General features: G+C 30.6%; 4 protein-coding genes and 1 long non-coding RNA gene across 14 annotated transcripts in view; 2 read left to right on the forward strand and 3 right to left on the reverse strand.

Moving 5' to 3' along the window:
- Positions 1-270: 270 nt before the first annotated feature.
- LOC122572551 (N-sulphoglucosamine sulphohydrolase) lies at positions 271-2,884 on the reverse strand. Its single transcript, XM_043737624.1, has 10 exons — positions 2,701-2,884; positions 2,342-2,471; positions 2,106-2,242; positions 1,896-2,046; positions 1,594-1,832; positions 1,406-1,525; positions 1,102-1,302; positions 858-1,027; positions 619-765; positions 271-539 (listed from the first exon to the last, which is right to left on the reverse strand). The coding sequence occupies exons 1-10, from the start codon at positions 2,813-2,815 to the stop codon at positions 405-407; spliced, it is 1,545 nt and encodes a 514-aa protein (XP_043593559.1). The 5' UTR covers positions 2,816-2,884; the 3' UTR covers positions 271-404.
- On the forward strand, positions 2,814-4,952 carry LOC122572558 (phosphomannomutase). 4 transcript variants are annotated; one of them, XM_043737633.1, is made up of 5 exons: positions 2,814-2,885; positions 3,495-3,582; positions 3,651-3,845; positions 3,922-4,189; positions 4,271-4,952. In XM_043737633.1, exons 2-5 carry the CDS (start codon positions 3,523-3,525, stop codon positions 4,534-4,536), a joined length of 789 nt encoding a protein of 262 aa, XP_043593568.1. In that variant the 5' UTR covers positions 2,814-2,885; positions 3,495-3,522; the 3' UTR covers positions 4,537-4,952. The 4 variants fall into 4 exon arrangements, with proteins under 4 accessions (XP_043593568.1, XP_043593571.1, XP_043593569.1 ...); XM_043737636.1 differs by having other exon boundaries at positions 2,875-3,009; XM_043737634.1 differs by lacking the exon at positions 2,814-2,885 and adding an exon at positions 2,894-3,063.
- Positions 4,595-8,734, reverse strand: LOC122572557 (methylglutaconyl-CoA hydratase, mitochondrial). Its single transcript, XM_043737631.1, has 3 exons — positions 8,577-8,734; positions 5,556-6,356; positions 4,595-5,455 (listed from the first exon to the last, which is right to left on the reverse strand). The coding sequence occupies exons 2-3, from the start codon at positions 6,296-6,298 to the stop codon at positions 5,296-5,298; spliced, it is 903 nt and encodes a 300-aa protein (XP_043593566.1). The 5' UTR covers positions 6,299-6,356; positions 8,577-8,734; the 3' UTR covers positions 4,595-5,295.
- Positions 8,735-10,588: 1,854 nt separating this feature from the next.
- The window catches only part of LOC122572550 (protein bfr2-like), a 41,223-nt gene continuing 30,726 nt past the window's right edge, over positions 10,589-21,085 (reverse strand). For 6 of the 7 annotated variants that reach the window (XM_043737618.1, XM_043737616.1, XM_043737619.1 and 3 more), the window contains 4 exons: positions 20,578-20,864; positions 20,228-20,449; positions 19,598-19,885; positions 10,589-12,027 (listed from right to left, as the gene is read on the reverse strand). In XM_043737618.1, the coding sequence (XP_043593553.1) occupies positions 11,878-12,027; positions 19,598-19,885; positions 20,228-20,449; positions 20,578-20,864 (947 nt within the window). In that variant the 3' untranslated portion in view covers positions 10,589-11,877. The remainder of the gene's footprint in view (positions 12,028-19,597; positions 19,886-20,227; positions 20,450-20,577; positions 20,865-21,085) is intronic. The other variant, XM_043737623.1, reaches the window with a different exon arrangement.
- On the forward strand, positions 12,042-15,491 carry LOC122572562. The gene is made up of 3 exons (XR_006318500.1): positions 12,042-12,892; positions 13,090-13,211; positions 13,292-15,491. It is a non-coding gene; the product is annotated as an uncharacterized LOC122572562 (long non-coding RNA).

Genomic DNA, 21,085 nt, shown 5'->3' on the forward strand with positions numbered 1-21,085 from the left:
AATTTGTACATAAGATTGCTATTTGCATAAGAAGGAGAAATATACAAGTTTATATTTTGTAAATAATATATTTGTATTTTCGTATATGAAAATCATTAATATTTTTATTTGATATTAATATAGTGGAAGAATTTTGTTATGTATGTTATTCTATTATTATATAACAAAGAGTCACAAACTTGCAGCACAAATGAAATTTATTTAAATACCCCAAAACCGTTTCTACAATATTATGTAAAAAAAACATAATAATTGTGATAATAAAAATATAAAAATTATAAAACATAAAAATTATAATAATTATGAATATAAATTATAAATATCCTCTATATTTCTGTGTCATGTTGGCATTAATTATTTATAATATTTTCATATTGCAAAAAGATTGAAATAATCAATATGTCTTAAATAAGATTTTCAAGTGGCATACATTGTGGTTCTTTAGTTCCAATAAGAACTCCTCTAGGTGCACAAAGCCAAGGATCTTTGGTTGTTTTCTGCCATTTTAATAATCTTTCTTGTAAATCAAAGAATATTTTCTAAAAATAAAATTTATATATGGTTTAATATTTTAGGATATATTTGTTCAAGTATAGCAACTGTTTTGTTTTTAATTACTTTTGCAGATGATTTAGAGGCAATATTATTTTTTTCTTCTGGATCGTATTTTAAATCATACAATTCCCATTCTGGCCTTTCATAGTAATTTTCTAATGTCTTGTACCATGGAAGTGATTGTTTATTCCTGGTTCTATTCAAAAGATCCTTTAAATAAAAGAAAAATGTATGATTTATAATTTGAAAAAATATTACATAACCTTCTCTTATATTATTAATTTTTATCTTTTACAGGTTACCTGAAAGGTTGGTGAGACGTAAAAATCTTGATCAATAGGGAATGGCATTTTATAGTTAATGTTATGTATAAGCTTATATCTTTTAGTTCTAATAGCACGCATGGGATAATACATAGTAACTTCATGATGTGTTTGACTGGCAAAAACAGCTGTGTCATTTTCTACGGGTTCTGGAAATGCACAAGTGTGTAGCAAGATAATGTTAAAGGTGTATTAATGCTGAAGGTAGATAATTTGAATTTACCTTCAATAAGAAGTGGAAGGAGTGATTTTCCAGTCAAATGAGGAGCTTCATTTGTATCAAATGAAGATTGATCTGTATATGGTATGTTAAACCAGTCTAATAATGTTGGTACGATATCCAATAAAGATGTTAAACTGTGTGTTACACTATTTCTCCTATGGTTAGGAATTGGTGACCTAATCATCATAGGTTCTGCCAATCCTAATGTGATAAAGTTAATTATTTTTCTATAGTAGATATCTTTATTTTTAAAAAAGAAGTTTCTCTTTGCTTATTTATATATTTTAAGTAATTTGACTAGTACCTGGTTCATATAAATTTGTTCTACCATTTGGAAATGGTATACCATTATCAGAAGTGTAAATCACTAATGTATTATTTTTAAAACCAGCATTCTCTAGTTCTTTTAAAACTAATCCTACACCTATAAAAATTTCAATATTTATTAGTAATATTAGTTTTTAAATTGCATCATTGTTTTTAATAAAATACCTTGATCTAAACGAGAAATGGTTGTATATTGAGCAGAGATATCACGTCTAGCAGCTTCTGTATTTTGAACAAAATATGGTACTTTCACTTGTTCCCATTGATAGTATATTGGATACCAGTCAGGGATAGTACCCATACCAGTGTCTCCATTGCCAAATTTTTCACAAAAATTGCCATATTCTGGATGTGTATGACCACATCTATGAGGATCGTGAAATGCAATATACAAAAAGAAGGGCCTGGAAATGTAATACTCTATTTATCTTTGTCATTCTTCGATTTGAAGTTTATCAAATTCATACTTTGTCTTATTCTGAGATAGAAATTCTCTGACTAAAAGTTTAATTTTGGTAATGTTTCGACCAACTTGAAGTATAGAATTATTTTCTTCTGTATGGGAAAAATCAAATGGATACACACTACCTGGGCCTACATGCTTTTTACCTATGATACCTATAAAATATTTATAAATGATTTTTGAGTTTTCATAATTCTTAAATTTAAATATATACCTGTCTTTATATTGTTTTTTTTTAATATTTTTGGCAAACTTTGGACAGTTTCAAATGAATTAAAGTGATGAATTCCATGATGGAGACCATACATCCCATTTTGATGACTCGGTAAACCAGTGAGTAAGGAGGAACGACTAAAATGTTTACAAATTGTGAAAGTAACATAAAGTAATAATATGATAACTACATTGATATGAAATATTGAACAGCAAGTTAGATAATAATAATGATACCTAGGAGAACAACTACTGACTGAAGAATATGCATTATTAAACAGTAAACTCTCTTTTGCCAACTTATCTAGATTAGGTGTTTGGCAAATATTATTTAAGTAGGATCGCATTTCAAATCCCCCATCGTCAGCTGCACAAAAAATTAAACTCTATATTTATAATTCCCTAAGATTGTAAAATAGATATTTTATTTTTTAATTGAAGATATACAACACAGATGAAGAATATTAACTAAAATTTGATTTTCACATGCAAATATAAAACAAAATATGTATTTTAATTTTTAAAAATTTTATTTGGCATTTCATAAGATTGAAATAACAAAATTTTTTAGAATAAAAACAATAGTATATTTTTACCCAAAAGTAAGACAGCATTTTTGTGCGGCACGATGTTTGCATTTATCTTATATAATTCTAATAAGATAAGGAAGACAGAGCAATATAATTTATTCGAGAAACTCCTTCTTAACATTGCAATTTTGCAGATAAGAAGAGAACCGATAAAGAACACGTCAAATAAGCCACGTATCAATCTAACCACCGTCTGTATTTTTGTTTTTTTTTTCTTCGTTACTTTGTATGCAGTATTTAATTTATTTCGTGGTCGATAAAAATAGAGAAAGTAGAGAAAATGAAATATCAACTTAATTACGGTCGAAATATTGTGTAATAAAATAGTGTTATCTTTATTCATATATTAATGACTTGTTGTCTAGACAGGTTATATTCATTGTGTATTTATCAATAATTTTTTAGATATATATCTATATGTTCAGATTTTTTCGATAATTTTTACAAAAGTGTTATGATTTTTTAATTAGAATTGTAATGTATTTTGTTTTTCTCGTTCTTTTTCGTCGATTCAGTAATTATTTTTATTAAGATTGTTTTGATATGATTTAATCTGTTAGGAAGATCATAAGTGGAGGGGAATTGTTAATATATAATAATGAGAGAAACGCCTTGCACGTGACTTGCGTGTGACTTGTTTGGTTCATACGATAGTTTTTTAAAATAGTAATAAACTTTTTATACCAAGCAATTTTTGATATTTAGTTATAAAAATTTCTTCATAGCTATATTTATATTTTGTACAGAGCTTTTAACATTTTTTCCTTATTAAAAATTTAATGTAAAAATTTATATTTCAGGTAAGCAGATAAACAGTATCATTTTACTATGACTAAGAAGATAATATGTTTATTTGATGTCGATGGCACACTTACAGATCCTAGACAGGTATAAATATTTATATTAAAAACAAAATACATTCTGATTCTTGTGAATAAGTTTTAATTTCTTATTAGGCAATTAAACCATCCGTGGAGAAGTTCCTTTTGGGGACTGTTAAGAAAGAGTTTGATTTAGCTGTAGTTGGAGGATCAGATTTAAATAAGATTAAAGAACAGTTGGGTGGTAAAAGTATATTTGAAAAGTACAAATATGTTTTTGCAGAGAATGGACTTATTGCTTTTAAAGAGGGTAAACAATTATCTACGGAAGTAAGTGATACAATTAAGAGACAATATTAAATTGTTATAAAATTTTCTGTTTCTTACCTTTTATTTCTTACTTCAGACAATTCAAAGTATTATTGGTGAAGAGGCATTGCAAGATTTGATCAATTTTTGTCTGAAATACATATCTGAATTACATCTACCATTCAAGCGTGGAACTTTTATAGAATTTAGGACAGGAATGCTTAATGTATCACCAGTTGGTCGTAATTGTACTAAAGAAGAGCGTATTCAGTTTTATGAATACGATCTTGAGCATCAAATACGTCAGAAATTTATTCAAGCTATCAAAAAGGAATTTCCAGATCTTGCTTTAACATATAGTATTGGTAAGTGAGATTTTTATATTTGTATAACATTTGTTCTTCATATAGATTTTTATTGAAAATGTGTCTATTATATGTGTAAAGGAGGTCAAATATCTTTTGACGTTTTTCCTATTGGTTGGGACAAAACATATTGTCTAAGACATATTCAAGGATATGAAGAGATACATTTCTTTGGTGACAAAACAGCAGAAGGTGGCAATGATTATGAAATTTATGAAAGTGATTTAACTGTGGGACATCGTGTAACTTCTCCAGAAGATACAGTTAATCAACTCAATATTCTTATAGCATTTATTAAAGAAAAAAGAGAACGAGAACAACTGGAGGTTTCTATGCAATGTGCATAATGCAGTGAATATTTAATGTACTAAATAATTTACTTAAAAAAGAAGGTACTTTTATATATTTATGTTGATTTGTTTTTTTGTTTTATTAGTAAGCATTCCATTTATAGTATTACATTTCCAATGTCAAAAGAATTTTTGAAGGAAATATAGAGATGTAGGTACAAGATGTAGGTAAAAAATTTAGATTATTCAATCTTTATTTTCATCAAATTGATTATTTCAATTTGTTAAAATAATTTTATGAGAAATTGAATTGTAAATTTCGTTTTTAATGTTTTATAAAGAACATGTGTTAAAATATAAAATTGATGCAGTTGCTTGTAATATGCATTTGAATGAAATGAGAATTAATGTTATATATATAAACATAACAATTTTATTTTTTTAAAATAAACTTATGTGTTTCTATAAATATATACATATTGTGTATTAACAACAACAACAACATTGATATAAACTATATAAAACTCTGAAATTGTTTAAATCACGTACAAAAATACTTAAAACTATGAACCTAACAATATTATTTCTGTACTGTATTAAATATTAGTTTACTAATTTCATATGTTTCTATTTAAATACAAGTATGCTTGAACTTTCATAATGATGTGTCGATGATCGAAATTAATCACATTACAATGATGTAGTACAAGAATGGCATGTTTCTGCATCTAATCTCGATTAAAATGCACTTTCGTGATATGTAGATAATTAAGCGTAACAAATTTATAAAATACGTTGTATTTCATTTTTATATGTTTAAACTCCCTGATAAATGGGCATACGTTTCGTCCCAAATGCTGCAAGTCCTTCGATTCTATCTTTTGAATCTACAACTGTGTTGTAACATTGTTTTTCAATTTCAAATCCATCCGTAATAGGCACTTGTAGACCTTTTGATATAGCTGTTTTTGCCATTCTAAAATATGATAAAAATAAAATATGGGTATTATTTATTATGATGTATTGTCTGTTGTGTATTATATTTATATAAACCAAATTTGTAAACTTATACTTACTTAACTCCAATTGGTCCATTAGGTAAGATTTCTCTGGCAATTGTTAAAGCGGCTTGGTAAGCTGCATCACCACTTTTATTTTGTGGAACTACTTCATTTACTAAGCCAATCTTCATAGCCTGTTCACCATCAACAATGCGTGCAGTGTAAATAAGTTCTTTTGCTCTAGCACTTCCAATTATTCTTGGCAGTCTTTGAGTGCCTCCTGCTCCAGGAATAATAGCCCATTTTGTTTCTACAAGGCCCATTTTAGCTTCTGATGCTGCAACTCTGATATCTGTGGCTAGAGCAATTTCTAATCCACCGCCTAATGCAGCACCATCAATAGCAGATATCACTGGGGTTGGTAAAGTTTCTATATCATATGTCATATTTCTCAAGAATGAAACAAATTTTGAAATTTCTGCTGTGTCCATTCTTGCTCTTTCTCTCAAGTCTGCACCAGCACAGAAAACTTTTGGGACCAAACTACGAATGATTAATACTCTCAACTTTGAGTCTTCTCTGATGGAAGAAATAGCATCATGTAACTGACTAGTTAAAGTTTTGCCAAGAGCATTGCAAACTGTGGGTCGATTTAGCCCTAATACTACAATGCCATTGTCTTTTCCATCCAAATACTTAAGTACTACTTCTTTCACATCGTCTTTTGGATTTAACATTGCATTGGTAGACATTGCCTTTGCAGCAGTTGTACAAAGAGAATGGAAAGTGTGTCTGACACTTGTCGTTAAAGGCCCCATTATGTAAAGTTTATGTGTAAACAGACTTTCACTCAATTAAGTCAGGTGTAAATACAATCTGAAAAGAAATCTCCATTATTAAAAATATTACAACAAGAAATATTAATAATTATCTTATAAATTATTTATAATATTAATATGAAGTTCATACAAGAATTTAATTCGAATTACTTTTAACACTTAAAAAGTGAATAAACATATCCAATAAAGAATTATTGATCCTAATATATCAATGATGAATTATAATATATTAATAATTGAATATCACAGATTAAAAATATGGTAAGTTATTTTTAAGAGCTTACATGATATTTTAGAACTCAAAAAATTAATTAAGATTACTTTTATCTAAATATTCCTCTACAAGCAAGTTTTAAAAATCGTTCAATTCATAGTCAACAAAACATTATAGCCATCTAGCGGTAAAATGGTTGAACTAATTAATCTTTATGATGAAATTAAAAAACAAACTTCTTGGTCTCTGAGTCAATTTCTTGAATTGTTTAGGAATTAAATTAAAGCTTCCGCTCTTAGAAATTTTCTATGCATATTATTTCGATTTCTTACGTAATTAATTAATTACATGCAATTAGTGCAAAATGCTCTGTTTTGGACCTGCTTGCGCCGTCTACAAGTGAATTAGTGCAACTAACAAGAAGCAAAATTTTTAACTAGTAAATGGAGCCACCACATTCAAAATGTATGCCGGCATATTATATAAGTCTGACCAGAGAGGAAATGGGAGCATTTGCGCTTCTAGAATTGGTTGTTCCCAGACTAGTGCTGCACCATGCGGCCAAGTGCTAAGGTTAATTAAAGTTAGCATACACAAAAACTTATAAAATTAGGGATCTGGCCCGTTTGACTGCACAAAGACATTGTAGTAGTCAATGCGAATGATTATGATTGACAATAAATAAATGACGAAAGTAGAAAATTAAGTATAAACAAATATTACACATAGCAATATTATATATATATCATAATCATTCGCATTGCTTACTACAATATTTTTGTGCAACCAAACAGGGCAAATCCTCAACTTTAAGCTTAAATACATAGATTATTGTATATGTTAAATTGCAAGCAAATAGAGCAGATTCTTAATTTTATAGGTTCTTGTATATGCTAACTTTAGTTGATCTCAGTATTTGGCCGCATGGTGCAGCACCTGTACTGCGAAACAACTAGAACGGACATGGAAATTATCGTTTCCTCTCTGGTCTGACTGGCGCCTTGTCCTTATTATCAAATATCTCTATGGAAAGTACAAAAACAATAATAATTAAGTATACAATGAAGTAATAATGACAATCAAATTTTTGAACGTTGGGTACGACGTACAAACGACGTACTAACGACGCGTACTCGAGTCGGCACGGTATGTCGGCATGTATTTATGCATATGTACAGATATATACTTTCATGTGACACATGAACTAAAAATCCCGAATGAAAAAATATTTCATTATAACCCATACTAAATACATATGTCAAGTTTTACAATATGAACACGGGTATTGTATAAGAAATTTTTGTTAGCATAGAATATTGTAAAAATTATAAATCGGACCAGCAACAAACTTGTCAAAGAAAGAACAGCGTCGGCATGTTTATATATCTGACTTCTTATTCTTATTATCAAATATCTCCATAAAAAAATACAATAATAACAATTATCTTCCAAAACGTTGAAGAATGAAATTATAAAGTAATTAACGAAAGATTAAGCTTGTTTATATTATGTATACATAAGTCTGACCGGCGACTTATTTTTATTATCAAATAGAAGTACAACAATAACGATAAATAGATTGAAATATATTACACCGTAGAATTGCATTTTCGTACAATATTATACATTTTACAGTATACTGTGCACATTTTCTCAGAAAATGTTAATTTAAAATCTAAGTCGTTCACATTTTTGAAAATTGTTTAGTCCAACAAATCTTATTTTATCTTACTTTAATCACCCTAAAGAATTTAGTAAAACGTAGGTCACCGACGACCACCGTGCCAGTCAGCGTGTTAACTTTTTAAATATTGAAAAATCATTCCAATAAAAGTGTAAAACACCCAATGAAAGATTAATATTCCGAATATTTTAACACGGTCGAGTCTGACTTGCGTCTTACTCTCATTAACAAATATCACTATAAAAAATACAGTAAACACGATTAAGTTTTTAAACGTTGAAGAATTATTCAAATGAAATTATCAAATAATCAATGAAACGTGTAAACGTATACATATAAATGAAGAAAAATAGGAATACCGTGTCTTCCTTCGGAAGCGTGTAGGAATGTTGTTGACGACTCCTTGGACTTTATGCACTGTCGCGTTTCGCCAATAGCATTTGTGGTAGGGAGACCCGAGAGAAGTTCAAATATAACGTAGTAACTTCAGTACTTCGACGACGACGTCGCAGAGTCGCAAGCGCAACTGGTTGTTGCAGAAAATGAAAGGAAAATATATTCTTCGCGACCTACTCAAGTTGTACGTGTATTTATACACTGTGTGTCACACGCACACAGATAAGATTCAAACATCCACTTTGCGTCAGTCGATACGTTGTTCTATCTCTCCTGTTAACTTTACGAAGCGCGAGTTGTTGCTAGAATGGAAGAGAAGCCAATATTTCGAGGTCCTCAACTAAAACAATTAATATGTATTATCAGTATTTATATCAACAAATACCTGAGACACCCTTATTAAGTAGGTTTCGAATAGAGTACGTTGTTGACTTGTTGTAACTTTAAAGAATTAAAAGTATGGTTAGTAAAATACATATTATGGACCGCATAAACCGATAATTTAATTTAATTATGATTAATTGAGATTAATATAAGGATGGATTAATAAATTTATAAAAGTCATGATAATGGCTTTTTCATAAGCAGCGTAGTCTATATAGATTATAAGTTATAATATAGTTATGTAATAGAGTATCTAAGTTAGAATATATTCGAACCTACATACGTACCTATTACCATTAATAATCTGTCTTAATAATAATTAATTAATAATAATATATGTTGTACAAAGATAAATAACTGTCTTATCTAACAAAATAGGATTTTATCTAACAGAATAGCAAAAAGTATACTGTTCTATTTGCAGGTGGTAATCGAAGTTTTAGAATTTTTATATAAAATATGAAATATCTATTTTCACCATTATGAGATGGTTGATTTGTAAATGTTATGCAAGATTTCAACAAATTATCGACAAATCAAAGGAATTGAATGATTTTGAAATTTAAGATTATCTTATTATTATTATCTTATTATTGTTACGTGATTTGTTCCTCTTTCTTTTTTGTACTTGAATAATCTTGTTTACAGTTTTTATAACTATAAAGAAGATAAATAAGTCAGATTACAGATGTATGTCTTTTGACAGATAATTTCTTTTTTTAATTCGAGTAAACAGCTGAATTTAATTATCTACGTTACGTTAGAACGATGACGCAAATATGTCGCATGTCTTTTTTAAATTCGTAACAAATTGTCAAATAGGAATAAACCGAATTATAATAAAATTCTACCAGAACTACCATTAAAAGAAAGACAATTTTATTTACTAAAATTAATTTTATTAAAGACGTCAATTTAAAGATTTACAGCAAGCGGTATTTTTAATACGTAACTTTTTATGCAACAAATTGTTAAACAAACTATTTCATTCAATAATCACTACCTTAACAAAGTATCATTTGTATTTAATCAATAACAGCGGTACGCGATTATGCATACCATAAACGAAGAAAATGAGATAATCTAAAATTAGAACCCTCTGCTCTCAATCGAAGCAGAAAGCAAATCAGTGAGAATGCGTTAATTGTATTTAGTTAAATTTTAATATTCGTGCGTTACTTATTTACCAAAAGTAGAAATCGTGGAATAATTCTAAGTCTCTTTGTTCGAATATTCTGCGTTTGTCATTTTTTAATACGTTTACATATTAAATACATATGTCACGAATGTCATAAAATATTAAGAACATTTTGCGATAAAACTATTTAGTCACTTCTATTTTTAGTTCAAACTGCATAAAAAAGTATGGAATATAATCAAAATAGAAGTCACTTGTACCTTTTGTATGTCCATTAGTTAGTTTCAATGACGATATGTCACAAATCATTTCCTTATTTTAAAATGAATAAATATGATAAAACAAAATGAGATATATAATTTTATATTGATAATCCTTCTAGAATCTTTAAATTTGTCTTTAACAGAGTTGTTGTTTTAGATAAATTAGAATTCAACAATGTAAATCTACTTAAAATATTTTATTGATATATAAATATTGATAGAGTATTATTAAAACAGTATAAAAAATTGACTTATTCATTTTACAATGAATCTTTTTATAAATGTAAGCTCAATTGTCTTAAGTATCGGGTAACATAAAACAATAGGTATAAATGCAGATTACATCGATATCGCAGCATGAAAATGTTTCAGACTTTGCAAATGATTCATAGAAACTACTAGAAATAAATAAATAAATTAATAGCGAATATTGGTCTAGAATGAAAATACATAACTCTTTCAAAACCAGTTTATCCTTCGTTCTTTCTTACAAAAATTGTTATTAAAATGAAGTGAAGGAAGGATAAACAGTTTGCTATTTGTTGATTCTTAAATTTGTTGACTCTTAAAATTCCCAGTGCTTAAAACAAAAAAAAAGAGAAATGAATAAATTGTACCTTTAAAAATGTAAACTAGTGATATAAAACTGTAACATTAAATCCCCAAACCATATTTAAGTCAAAACACAAGATCTGAGCAATAGAAATTTGTCAGTTTTTAGATAATAATAATGGAAAGTGAATTAATTTTACCACAACTCCACACTCTTCTACATACAGTTTATCAATATCTATCATCGTCCAATTAATCAAACTATTATCTATAACGAACATCGTGAATTCTATCAATGACGCACGTAGCATAACAGATATGTATACTGAGATATTTAGAGAGTCAATCGAGAATTGAAATGCATTCATCGACATTCTAATTTTTTTAACAACATTTTAACCAATAAATTTGGTTACTCTTTTATGTAATATACTCCAGTAACTAATTTATTCAAAATGATTCAGAATCAATTACTTAAAATTCTTATCCAATGAAAGCATCCAATTCTCGCAATTCGAAGCTAACGAAATTACAGAAGATTCTCTTTAGATTCGAGAAACAAACAGCCATAAAACCAAACGCAAATACCATAAAGAGAAGACTGCTCTCATGAATAGTGATTTATAGACTGTGGATTTTTATGCATTTCTGATAAAAATTTAAAAATACAAAAATCCACAGAATGCGTACAATATGCAAAAATATATAAAACATACTAAGTATGAATGACCATAGTTTTTAATAGACGAAACATATTACTATTATTACTATTACTAGGTATAATTTCTTTAGATCTCTCTTGGCAAAAATATGAAATTGCATAAAAATCCTCGGTCTAATAATTTAAGAAAGAAAGAAAAAGAGAGAAGTCTGCTTTCATGATGGATGAAGGTTTTCATTAAGACCAACGATGATGCGAAGGAAGATTTAAGCGGCGGCCGCTGCAACAGGTGGAGGTCGAAGCATCGACCTCGTGGCTGATGATAATTTCTCCGAGACTAAATGAGCGATGTGCGATGATCTTTTCCAGACGAATTCGCGCGTTCTGTCGTGATCGTCCGCGCTCTCCACTCGCACCTAATTAACAAATAACATCGAGATTAGCAAATTGTTTAAGTAATCGTCGCAGTTAATAAGTTCGAGTTAACTTCAGTGTCTTCGGATCTGAACCTTCGATGGTGATGATATTAGATTGCATCAGTTTGCAGGATTTACAGATGAAATGTCTGTTTTTTTAAAAACCATTTATAAAATATCAGTTACCATTGAAAATTTGAGTATTTTTAGTTCAGTGTGTAATTAGTTTCAAATTGGAAGAAATGAAAAATTTACATATTACGAGATCATCGTACAATCGATGCATATTTCTTTTGGTTTTCGTCATTTCCGATTCTTTTCGTTGATTAAGACGGGAACGAGGACGAAACGTAAAAATTAGAGAAACTCCATCTTCCGACAATTTCTCAAACTTTCCATCTCTCTCATCTATCGAGCATCTTATTCTCTTTCATAAGATATTTCCTATAGAAATGAAAAACTACAATATTTATGAGACGATCTGGAATCTGCGTGTGAGACGTGCTTTCTTTCGAAGTTGAATTCATTAAATTTCACGCTGTCGTTGATTGGTGCACAGCAGATTAAAGAAGGAGAAACTTTCTGTAACACACGTGAATTAAATGCTAACAATGTTATCGAACGTAATTCTTTCGAATGTGGATAATGTATCGTAAAAATTGTTGGCAGTTTTAAATTTAGTACTTCAACGGGCTTATGTAAATGTTAAGACAATTCAACAAGTTGGTTCGTGAAATCCAAGGCTGATGATTGTTCATCAAACAATGAACGAAAAGAGGAAGTTGGAAGAATGCCATTGACGATAATTACTTGTAAATTAACTAATCCACGACGAACAGCAAGAAAAATAGCGCTTCAGACAATGGTAAGCCATTTTATCATTATTCATCGTTTGATGATAATTAGACTGCGCATATTAATACAAATACATATTTTCATATTTTAATATAATTAAAAGAATGGAACTTAGGTAGGAAATTGTTTTATCCATTGAATATCGTAACTCTATACTTTGTACGTTTTATACATTTTTTCATATTACGTGAATTTTTGTACTTTCAGATTTCCTGCAGATGCGTGAAAATTTGTAGTACCATGATAATAGGAAAAGAAAGTGAAAAATAGAAGGACGAGGAAGTAAAGAAAATGGAAAATGGAAAAAGGAATAGAGAAGCAAGTGAAAGGTAAGAGAAAGAAAAGAAAAGGTAGTAGCGGTACAAGTATAATTATACTTATTTCTATTTGACATTATGCTTATTGGCAGGATTAGAGTTACTTATTAGATCACATATTAGAAAGGAAAAAAGCGTAAAAAATAAGGAAAAGAACTAAAAAAAAAAAAAAGGTAAAGAAAATGAAGAATGAAAAGGATACCGGAAAAATTGAAAACAATAGAAAAGGTAGAGAAAAATGAATAAATTAAAAAGAAATGATACGTAGATACAAATGAAAAAGTGAAGAAAGTCGATAAATGGATCCACGTGAGTCAAACGGTAAACAAAAGCTTAAACGAGATAGTCGTCAAATAGAAGATAGTCATCAGAGATAGATTTTTAAGGCAGTTTTTTTACTCGTGACAAAACTCGTGATATTATACAATATTCGGAAACGTGTTTGAGAGATAGCGATGAATATGTAGTCGTTAAAGAGGCAATGCTTGATAAAGATAAACGTGCAAAACACGTGCCAAAAGCACTGTTTCGTTTGAAGAAGATAATAATCGCTTGGTGATCGTCTGCAGAATGGCATTACCATTTCTTACAAACAAGGATTATAATTATCTCATAAAAAGAAACATATTGTAAATCAGATAAAATGCATATGGAATTGATAAAGCAGCAATCCGCACTAGTGACACAATTGGAAATTAATTCTATTGTGCATAAAGTAACGTTTAAGAACAATTACGTAATCACGTGTAAATATTAGTAATATATAACAGTAATTAGATCAATGATTATATTAACAATATTATTCGATATAGTAAATATAGTGAACTACACTATTGTACTAGCTTACTACATTAATATAGGGGATAAAACTTAACTTTTAAATTTAGTGAACGATAATAAAATGTAATGAATTATAATGCTTAACTTAACTGCTTAAATTATATGCTAATATATATAAGATGGTGGCATAATGGTACTCAGCCACGATTTGAATAAGAAATATAAAGATATTTGTTCTGCTGGCATGAAGACATCATTAATGCATAATTGACAAAAAATATTGTGAGATATTCACCGAGATACTGAACTTAAAATGTCACATGTAACAGATAACCTTAGGGTAGATATAATACTGTATATATTACTATAATCCCATTGGTATGACAGAAAGTAAATGTATTATTTATAATTCATTTTAATAAGATGCTGACGGCAGAAAGTTGACAGCGATCGTGAAAGTAGCTTACAAGGCTCGCAAATACTTTCTCAATGTAATCATCGAAATGATTAAGTTATGTAAGAAAGTGGCAACATTCGAAGATATAAATTTTTAATCGGACAAAGCCCGAATGAATGAGGCAACAGGTCGAACGATGACACTCCGTAATATATTTCGTTCAACGTGTTTCTGTACTTCTGGTCTAATATTATTATTTAACATTGACGAGATATTACTTTGTAATGTTTAATATTAATTATTTGATATCTAACGTCACTTTATAATCTATACATAATTTATATTTATCGTATCGGCGTGCGATAAATTTTTAAATCTTTTTTCCTCGGAAGCAAAGCGTCTTGTGAAAAATTGCTATTCTGTATCTTCGACTTATTTTCCATCGACATAGCGTAAGAGAAGACCGACGATATATCTTTTAATTTTGTCTCATAGTGTGTCTCATTTTTTGTAGAATTGAAACCGATAAAGGGTTGATTCTATCATGTAATAAACTTTTTGCTGATCTTTTCTCACTTTAGCGAGTGGCTTGTGCGACAGTAAAGCATTCAGCTAAGCCGAATGCATTATTAATTTTTTGTATGGAAGTTCTCGACGAATAAGAACTGAGTGGCGTGACTTGTATCTGATAATCTGAGAGGCCGCAGAATTGGTCCACCTCTGCTTATTCACGATCGAGGTCAATCCTCATTTACGACCATTGTATCAAACAAATTTTCATCTTTAACTTGAATTTTAAATTATAAATTATTGAATATTAGCTTAAAATAGATATATTCGATGAAATGTATAAAATTATATTTTTTTAAATATCTTATAACTGTTTCTTTTCATATATTTCACAGGTAATTAATCGAGCTTTTAGTAAGTTTAAATAATGCTTAAATAATACCTAATATATTATAATTTGTAATAAAGAACGTTTAAAAGATTTGGAGTGATTAAATAACACAGAGCGTAATGATTTAATTATAACACCTATGAAAGTAACTTTTCCAAGCATTCTGCCATTTAATATAATCAAGTGGAAAATAATCGCTGCTGTGTACTTAAACGACTATAAAGGAAAATCGATTACTAAAATGGAAAACTTTAACATCAATTTCTTGTATCTAAGCAGATAATTTGATCGATAGTCCGATCTTTAAAATGACATTTATCTAAATTCTGATTCAGCTATGTAAATATCGATAAACTACGCTTATTCGCTTACTCGTTTATTCGTAATCATAACAGTGATATCAAAAAGAAAGACGAATATGATAAGAATAAAATATAACGAATGATTTGAAATCAACACAATCTACGGTTAACGATAAGTACTTGTTCGATTGCTAATTTCTGATTAACTGTTAAGAGTCCGCTACCTGCATTGTGGCCCAACTAACGAGCTTCTCGAAATTAGATTGTTTAATCAAACAAATGTTTAATCATCTGCAACATTAATACTTATCGAGAGAAACCACATGTCCCTAATACTTATCGATTTTGACATATGATGTTGAGACTGTCACGATGCATGCATCGATCTTAGATTTCATGATATACTTTATAATGTACGTAGTTCGGCAAATTGGCAAATCGGTATCAATAGCAACTTGTACCGCTAGAAGAGGTGAGAAACGGAGAGACACAAAGGGAAGAAGGAGGGGAGCAAGTAAGTTGGACTGGAGACCAAATAGTAGAAGAAAGAAGGAGGAGAGAAACAGAAGAGAGGAGAAAAAGGATAAGGGAATCAAAGTACAACAGGTACTACAGGAACATAGCCAAAGAGGAGAGGCCAAAGTATCTGGAAGGGAGGATGANATCATAGCCAGATTCAGGTGCGGAAATGAAACCAAAGCGAAAGAACATTGGAAAGAGGAGGAAGAAAGAAGGTGCAGATTATGTGGAGGGGAAGAAGAGGACCTGAGACATGTGCTAAAAGAATGTGAAATAACAGGAGGAGCAAAGGAAATGGAAGAAATATTAAATGGGACTGAGGAAGGACTAATGGATCTGAGAGTGATAATAGAGAAAAGAAGGGCAAAAGCAATTCAAGAAGGGATGGAAGGACAGGAAGGTAGCACAGCAAGGAGGCAAAAAGACCAAAGTGACAATAATGAGTAGGCTAAGTTGCAATAAATCGTAGACATAAGTGTAAATAGATTATAAGCATTAGTGTTAGATTAGAGATAAGAAGGCGATTAGTGCAATAAAGAGCTGTAAAGAAAGCTGAAAGTTCGTCCAAAGCCGAGAGGCACGGACTAAATAAAAAAAAAAAGAAAAAAAAAAAAAAAAACTTGTACCGATGCAGAAATCAGAATCCTGCCTTAATCGGTGAACAACGCCCAACTGGAACACAGATCTCAACGTGTAGAGGATGACACGGATCCTAGACTCTCATCGTTGTATTCTGTTCCTTAATCTTCGGGCAAATCTTATCCAGTAGATGTTGAAAAGCAGAATCATTCATACGCGAATGATTTCTATGATTCGTTCGTCCGGAGTTCTTTCAATAACGCGAAATTAGAACATCCGTTTCTCTCAATTAACCATCTTTTTGTCTATTTCTCTCTAGTCTCTAAGTCTTCACTTTTTATAATCAGCACCTATTATAGTAATATATTTATATTATAGCAATCCTATTATAGTAATACTGCAGTTGGAAGATAATCAATCATTGTGGAAGACGTGGTATCGCGCCAAAAATACAGAAGAATCGGTAACGCGGAACTAAACTGAGACTGATGCAGATCTTATGAAACCTAGGTAGAAGCTCATGCGTCGTCAAACATGTTTCAACGCGTACAGAAGCCTTCGTCGTTTGAGTAATCAATGGAAAAAGTCACAAAATCCGATTATTATGTGCTCTAATCTTGATTCGACTTAATGAAGATAAGTTTACAAATTTGAAAACGCTAGGTTCACTGTTGTATTTTTAAACGAATACTATTGTTGCAGCGCGAGATCATAAAACCGTAAAGTCGTTAGAAATATTATAACGTTAAGCGATAAACGACCGTTTATAACGGGGGAGACCGCAACGACGCGGATGTTTGGGATTAGCATAACTTTTCTTCCTTTCCTTGAACTCGGTACGCTTTATTATTTTATTGCCTGCGAACCGTTAAACCCGGTGCAAACGAGCGGTTTGCGACGACATCACCGCCGCGAGGCAGTTTGCCGCTGCGTTTTAGGTGCCGCTGTACACGAAGGGTCGCTTCATAGGCGCATGTTTGACGTATTGATGCTGTAGCTAAGTATACATTGGCGGACAATTGTTCGCAGATACGTGTCAATACGCAGCCAGTCAGTATTTGACTTTCTTGAAAAATTCGTAGAAAGGCAGATGCTAATTAGTTGCGACACGTATCTGCGGATAATTGTTCATAGCAAGTGACGACTTAGCTTGAAAATACGCTTCCATGCAGTGGTCATCGTAAAGTAATATACAGCTGTCCACGAAACAACAGCGAACCGTTTTCGTCGCTACGCATTTTCTTCGTGACAAGATGTATTTTACGCTTCGTGGACTGAACATCGCCGTAGACGCATCGTCATATCCAATAAAACGTTTCTATGAAGCGGCGAAGCTTTGTGGAACTCGTGGACAGTGAGCTTAAACCGCGGTAGGAAATTGCTGCGGCGAAGACGTTACAGCAAACCGCTAAGAATTGCGTCCCGTACGAACTTCTTGATATAAATTGACGCTACATTTCTCTGAGAAATGAGGTCGTTATAATCGTAATTAAACTACGAATTTTTATGCATTTACGTGACATTTGAAATATACATATAAAACAAAAATTGAAGAAATATGTAGAATATTATATTTGTCACGGTTTTCGATAGATAAAACAAATTTTTGTTTAATCTCTGTTCTGTTTCTGTAGTTGCGACCATAAAAATATAAATTTGCATAAAACACCGTGGTCTAATCGTAACTTTCATTTTTAACATGTCTTAACATGAAATCCTAACATGTTTCAACCTTTCCAAACTTTTATCTATACAAAGTGTTTGATAAAAATTGAAATCCGACAGAATCCGATCACTCCTGAGAATATGTCGATTCGCGATCCATAAATATGAATGATCTTGGGAACTTGCCGTATTCAGACACGTGCTATTTAAACGTCCATTTTATTCGAATGGAGCATGCCTCTATCGTCAATATAAAGTGAAATTAGCATTGCATGTAGCCATGTAAATGTAGAAGGCAGAAAAATTGGCGCAGACGTCGCGAAAAGTTGAAGATTATAACGATGATTATGATAATTAGTGAAGCATTTATGATGTGAGATAAAGAGCGTTAGATGATCCAACGTATAAACAGAATGTAATTCAATACAATTCAACGCTTTAAAAAATTAATGCGACTCTGATAGTAAAAATACACAACCCATAAAGTATTACAGATATCATGGTCAAATATTGTTGAAGTCTTGAGTTACCATCAAATACAAAATTATGTTTTACTTCGAGAAAATTGATTTTAGATTCAATATTGACGAAGTATATTCTACCATCTAGTTAGAAGATTCTTGGTGCTTTAATGACCGATTAACTTAATTAAAGGGGCCGTTATCCTATGTATATTTGTTGATATAAGCAAAAAATATTATGAAAAGAATGTAAAGTGCGATTATGAAATTGGTAGATGAAAAGCAGCCAGAACCAGATGGCAGATGTACATATAAATAGTTTTGTTCAGCTGTATCTGCTTAAAAATTCCGCGATAAGAGTTACGTAACGGAATAGTTAAAAAGTGGCGAGAGGAAAAAACCAGTTGAAAAAATTATCTAAATCGTAGCTACTGAAGAAAGCTTTGACCAAAAAAAAAAAAAAAAGCAAAACAGAATGGAAGATATTTTTATATTGTTCGAAGCACGTATTCACATGCTAGTCTAAGATAATGCGATTATTCAGATGACCATGTAATTTGCATGAAAAAAATTTTAGAAATGAGCAAATCGTGAGATCGTTCTTTAAATATAAATTATATATAAAAAGATATTCTGTTTTCCCAATAAACAAAAAAATTTTCTGTTTAAATCCACTAGTCTTCTAATAATAAAAAATTGAATGCATTTTTTTTTCAAATACGCTAAAGCATAAAGAGTTAAAAACGAAAGATTGGTTATTCTTTTAGTAATAATTAAGGTTATTTGCTAGTTACCTGTTTAGGTTGCAGAACACGGATGGAATTGAGGGTAGCTGCACCACCATGAAGAACTCGAAGACTCAGTTTACCCGACATTTCGGCAGTGGTAGCAGTTGCGCTTCTCAATTCCTTCTTTGCAGCCCTACCAAATTCCTTTTCAACCTTTAGTATCAAAGGACCAAGAGTAAATCTCGTTTTGATCATGGTGTGATCGCTCATCATGTTCACAGACACGTCTCCGGATCTTTGTAGGCTCGCGAGTCCGTAAAGTGTGGCTCTCGCCTTTGGTTTATTTTTCTTTGTCTGGAAATTGATAAGAAATGTTATTTGATTTTATTCATCGTAAAAGTTATTTCCTAGACTTTTAAATAAACGTGTACACGTGCATATTCGGTCTACAAGAAAATTATATCTTCTTTAAAGTAATTTTGCAAGAGAATTGAAAATAATATTTTATAAAAAGAAGAAAAGAAATCGGACCACTTGTGTACTCAGCGAACGTAAAACACAAAACTACAAAATGGGTGTTACAAGGAGCAGAATTAACGACTGAATTTTAAGTATATTAAACTAGTTAAGGTAACGGTATTTTACTACAAAATTATATAACATTTGCATTAATCGTTAATCGAGTATGATTGTTACCTTATTTTTATTACTGCTAGTCTGTTTCGTTTTGTTCTTCGTTCCACCACGAGTTTTATTTGATTTTTTGCTATTCGAATTAGACACCCGTTTGGTTGTAGATTTTGTAGTTGTCTCCACGTTTGATCTACTTGATACTTGAAGTTCAGATACGATAGTAGTTGCTTCCTTTTCAACGGTAGCAGCTGACATAGTCGTATTTTCAACGGCATCCAGAGTTTTCTATAAACGAATTCGAATTAGTCAGTTTAAAATTTATTTTAAAACACTTGTAAAACACTGTTTTAGTAAATATGGTTTCTTTCAAATGAAAATGTTGTTTTTAATAGCATAATTACAGTTTATTATACCTGTGTGTTTTCAGGAACTTCTTCGATAATTTTCTCTGTGGTCACCGAAACTATTGCCATATTGCTCTTCTTTATTCCAGTCTTGCTATTGTTCTTCTTCGTCTTGCTTTTGCTCTTCTGTTTACCAGACTTCGATTTGGCATTCGCATTGGACAATTTCACCGTCACTGGGTCATAATTGCTACGTAAGATTTTATTAATTCTTCCTAAGATGTTGTCCACGAAACGATTGTATTTCGCCACGTAAATCGCTGATACGTCGTTGCTTGGTTCCGACTGCATCATTCCTGAAATTTATCAATTTATTGTTGTCGTCTAATTTTCATTTCTCTTCAGAAACATCTACTGAAACTCGACACGGAGAATGTTCAATTTATTAACGCATAATTTAGCGACCCACGGTTTAAGTATTCTTCTTATTATTTTAATTTATTATTCGTATTTAAAGTCTTCAAATTTAAAAATCCGCCTTGTATAAAAATTTATTTTTAATATTTAAATATCTATT

The sequence above is a fragment of the Bombus pyrosoma genome, linkage group LG11 (assembly GCF_014825855.1).
Source record: "Bombus pyrosoma isolate SC7728 linkage group LG11, ASM1482585v1, whole genome shotgun sequence".
In the NCBI taxonomy this organism is placed as follows: Eukaryota; Metazoa; Arthropoda; class Insecta; order Hymenoptera; family Apidae; genus Bombus; species Bombus pyrosoma.

Coding starts and splice junctions, on each gene's coding strand:
- LOC122572551 (XM_043737624.1), bottom strand. CDS start 2,815: ATGTTAAGAAGGAGTTTCTCGAATAAATTATATTGCTCTGTCTTCCTT. Junction 1,526..1,593: donor CATTTCTCGTTTAGATCAAG/GTATTTTATTAA, acceptor AAATTTTTATAG/GTGTAGGATTAGTTTTAAAA. Junction 540..618: donor CCTCTAAATCATCTGCAAAA/GTAATTAAAAAC, acceptor TTTTATTTTTAG/AAAATATTCTTTGATTTACA.
- LOC122572558 (XM_043737633.1), top strand. CDS start 3,523: ATGACTAAGAAGATAATATGTTTATTTGATGTCGATGGCACACTTACA. Junction 3,846..3,921: donor GTAAACAATTATCTACGGAA/GTAAGTGATACA, acceptor TTCTTACTTCAG/ACAATTCAAAGTATTATTGG. Junction 4,190..4,270: donor TGCTTTAACATATAGTATTG/GTAAGTGAGATT, acceptor ATATGTGTAAAG/GAGGTCAAATATCTTTTGAC.
- LOC122572557 (XM_043737631.1), bottom strand. CDS start 6,298: ATGGGGCCTTTAACGACAAGTGTCAGACACACTTTCCATTCTCTTTGT. Junction 5,456..5,555: donor AATGGACCAATTGGAGTTAA/GTAAGTATAAGT, acceptor ATCATATTTTAG/AATGGCAAAAACAGCTATAT.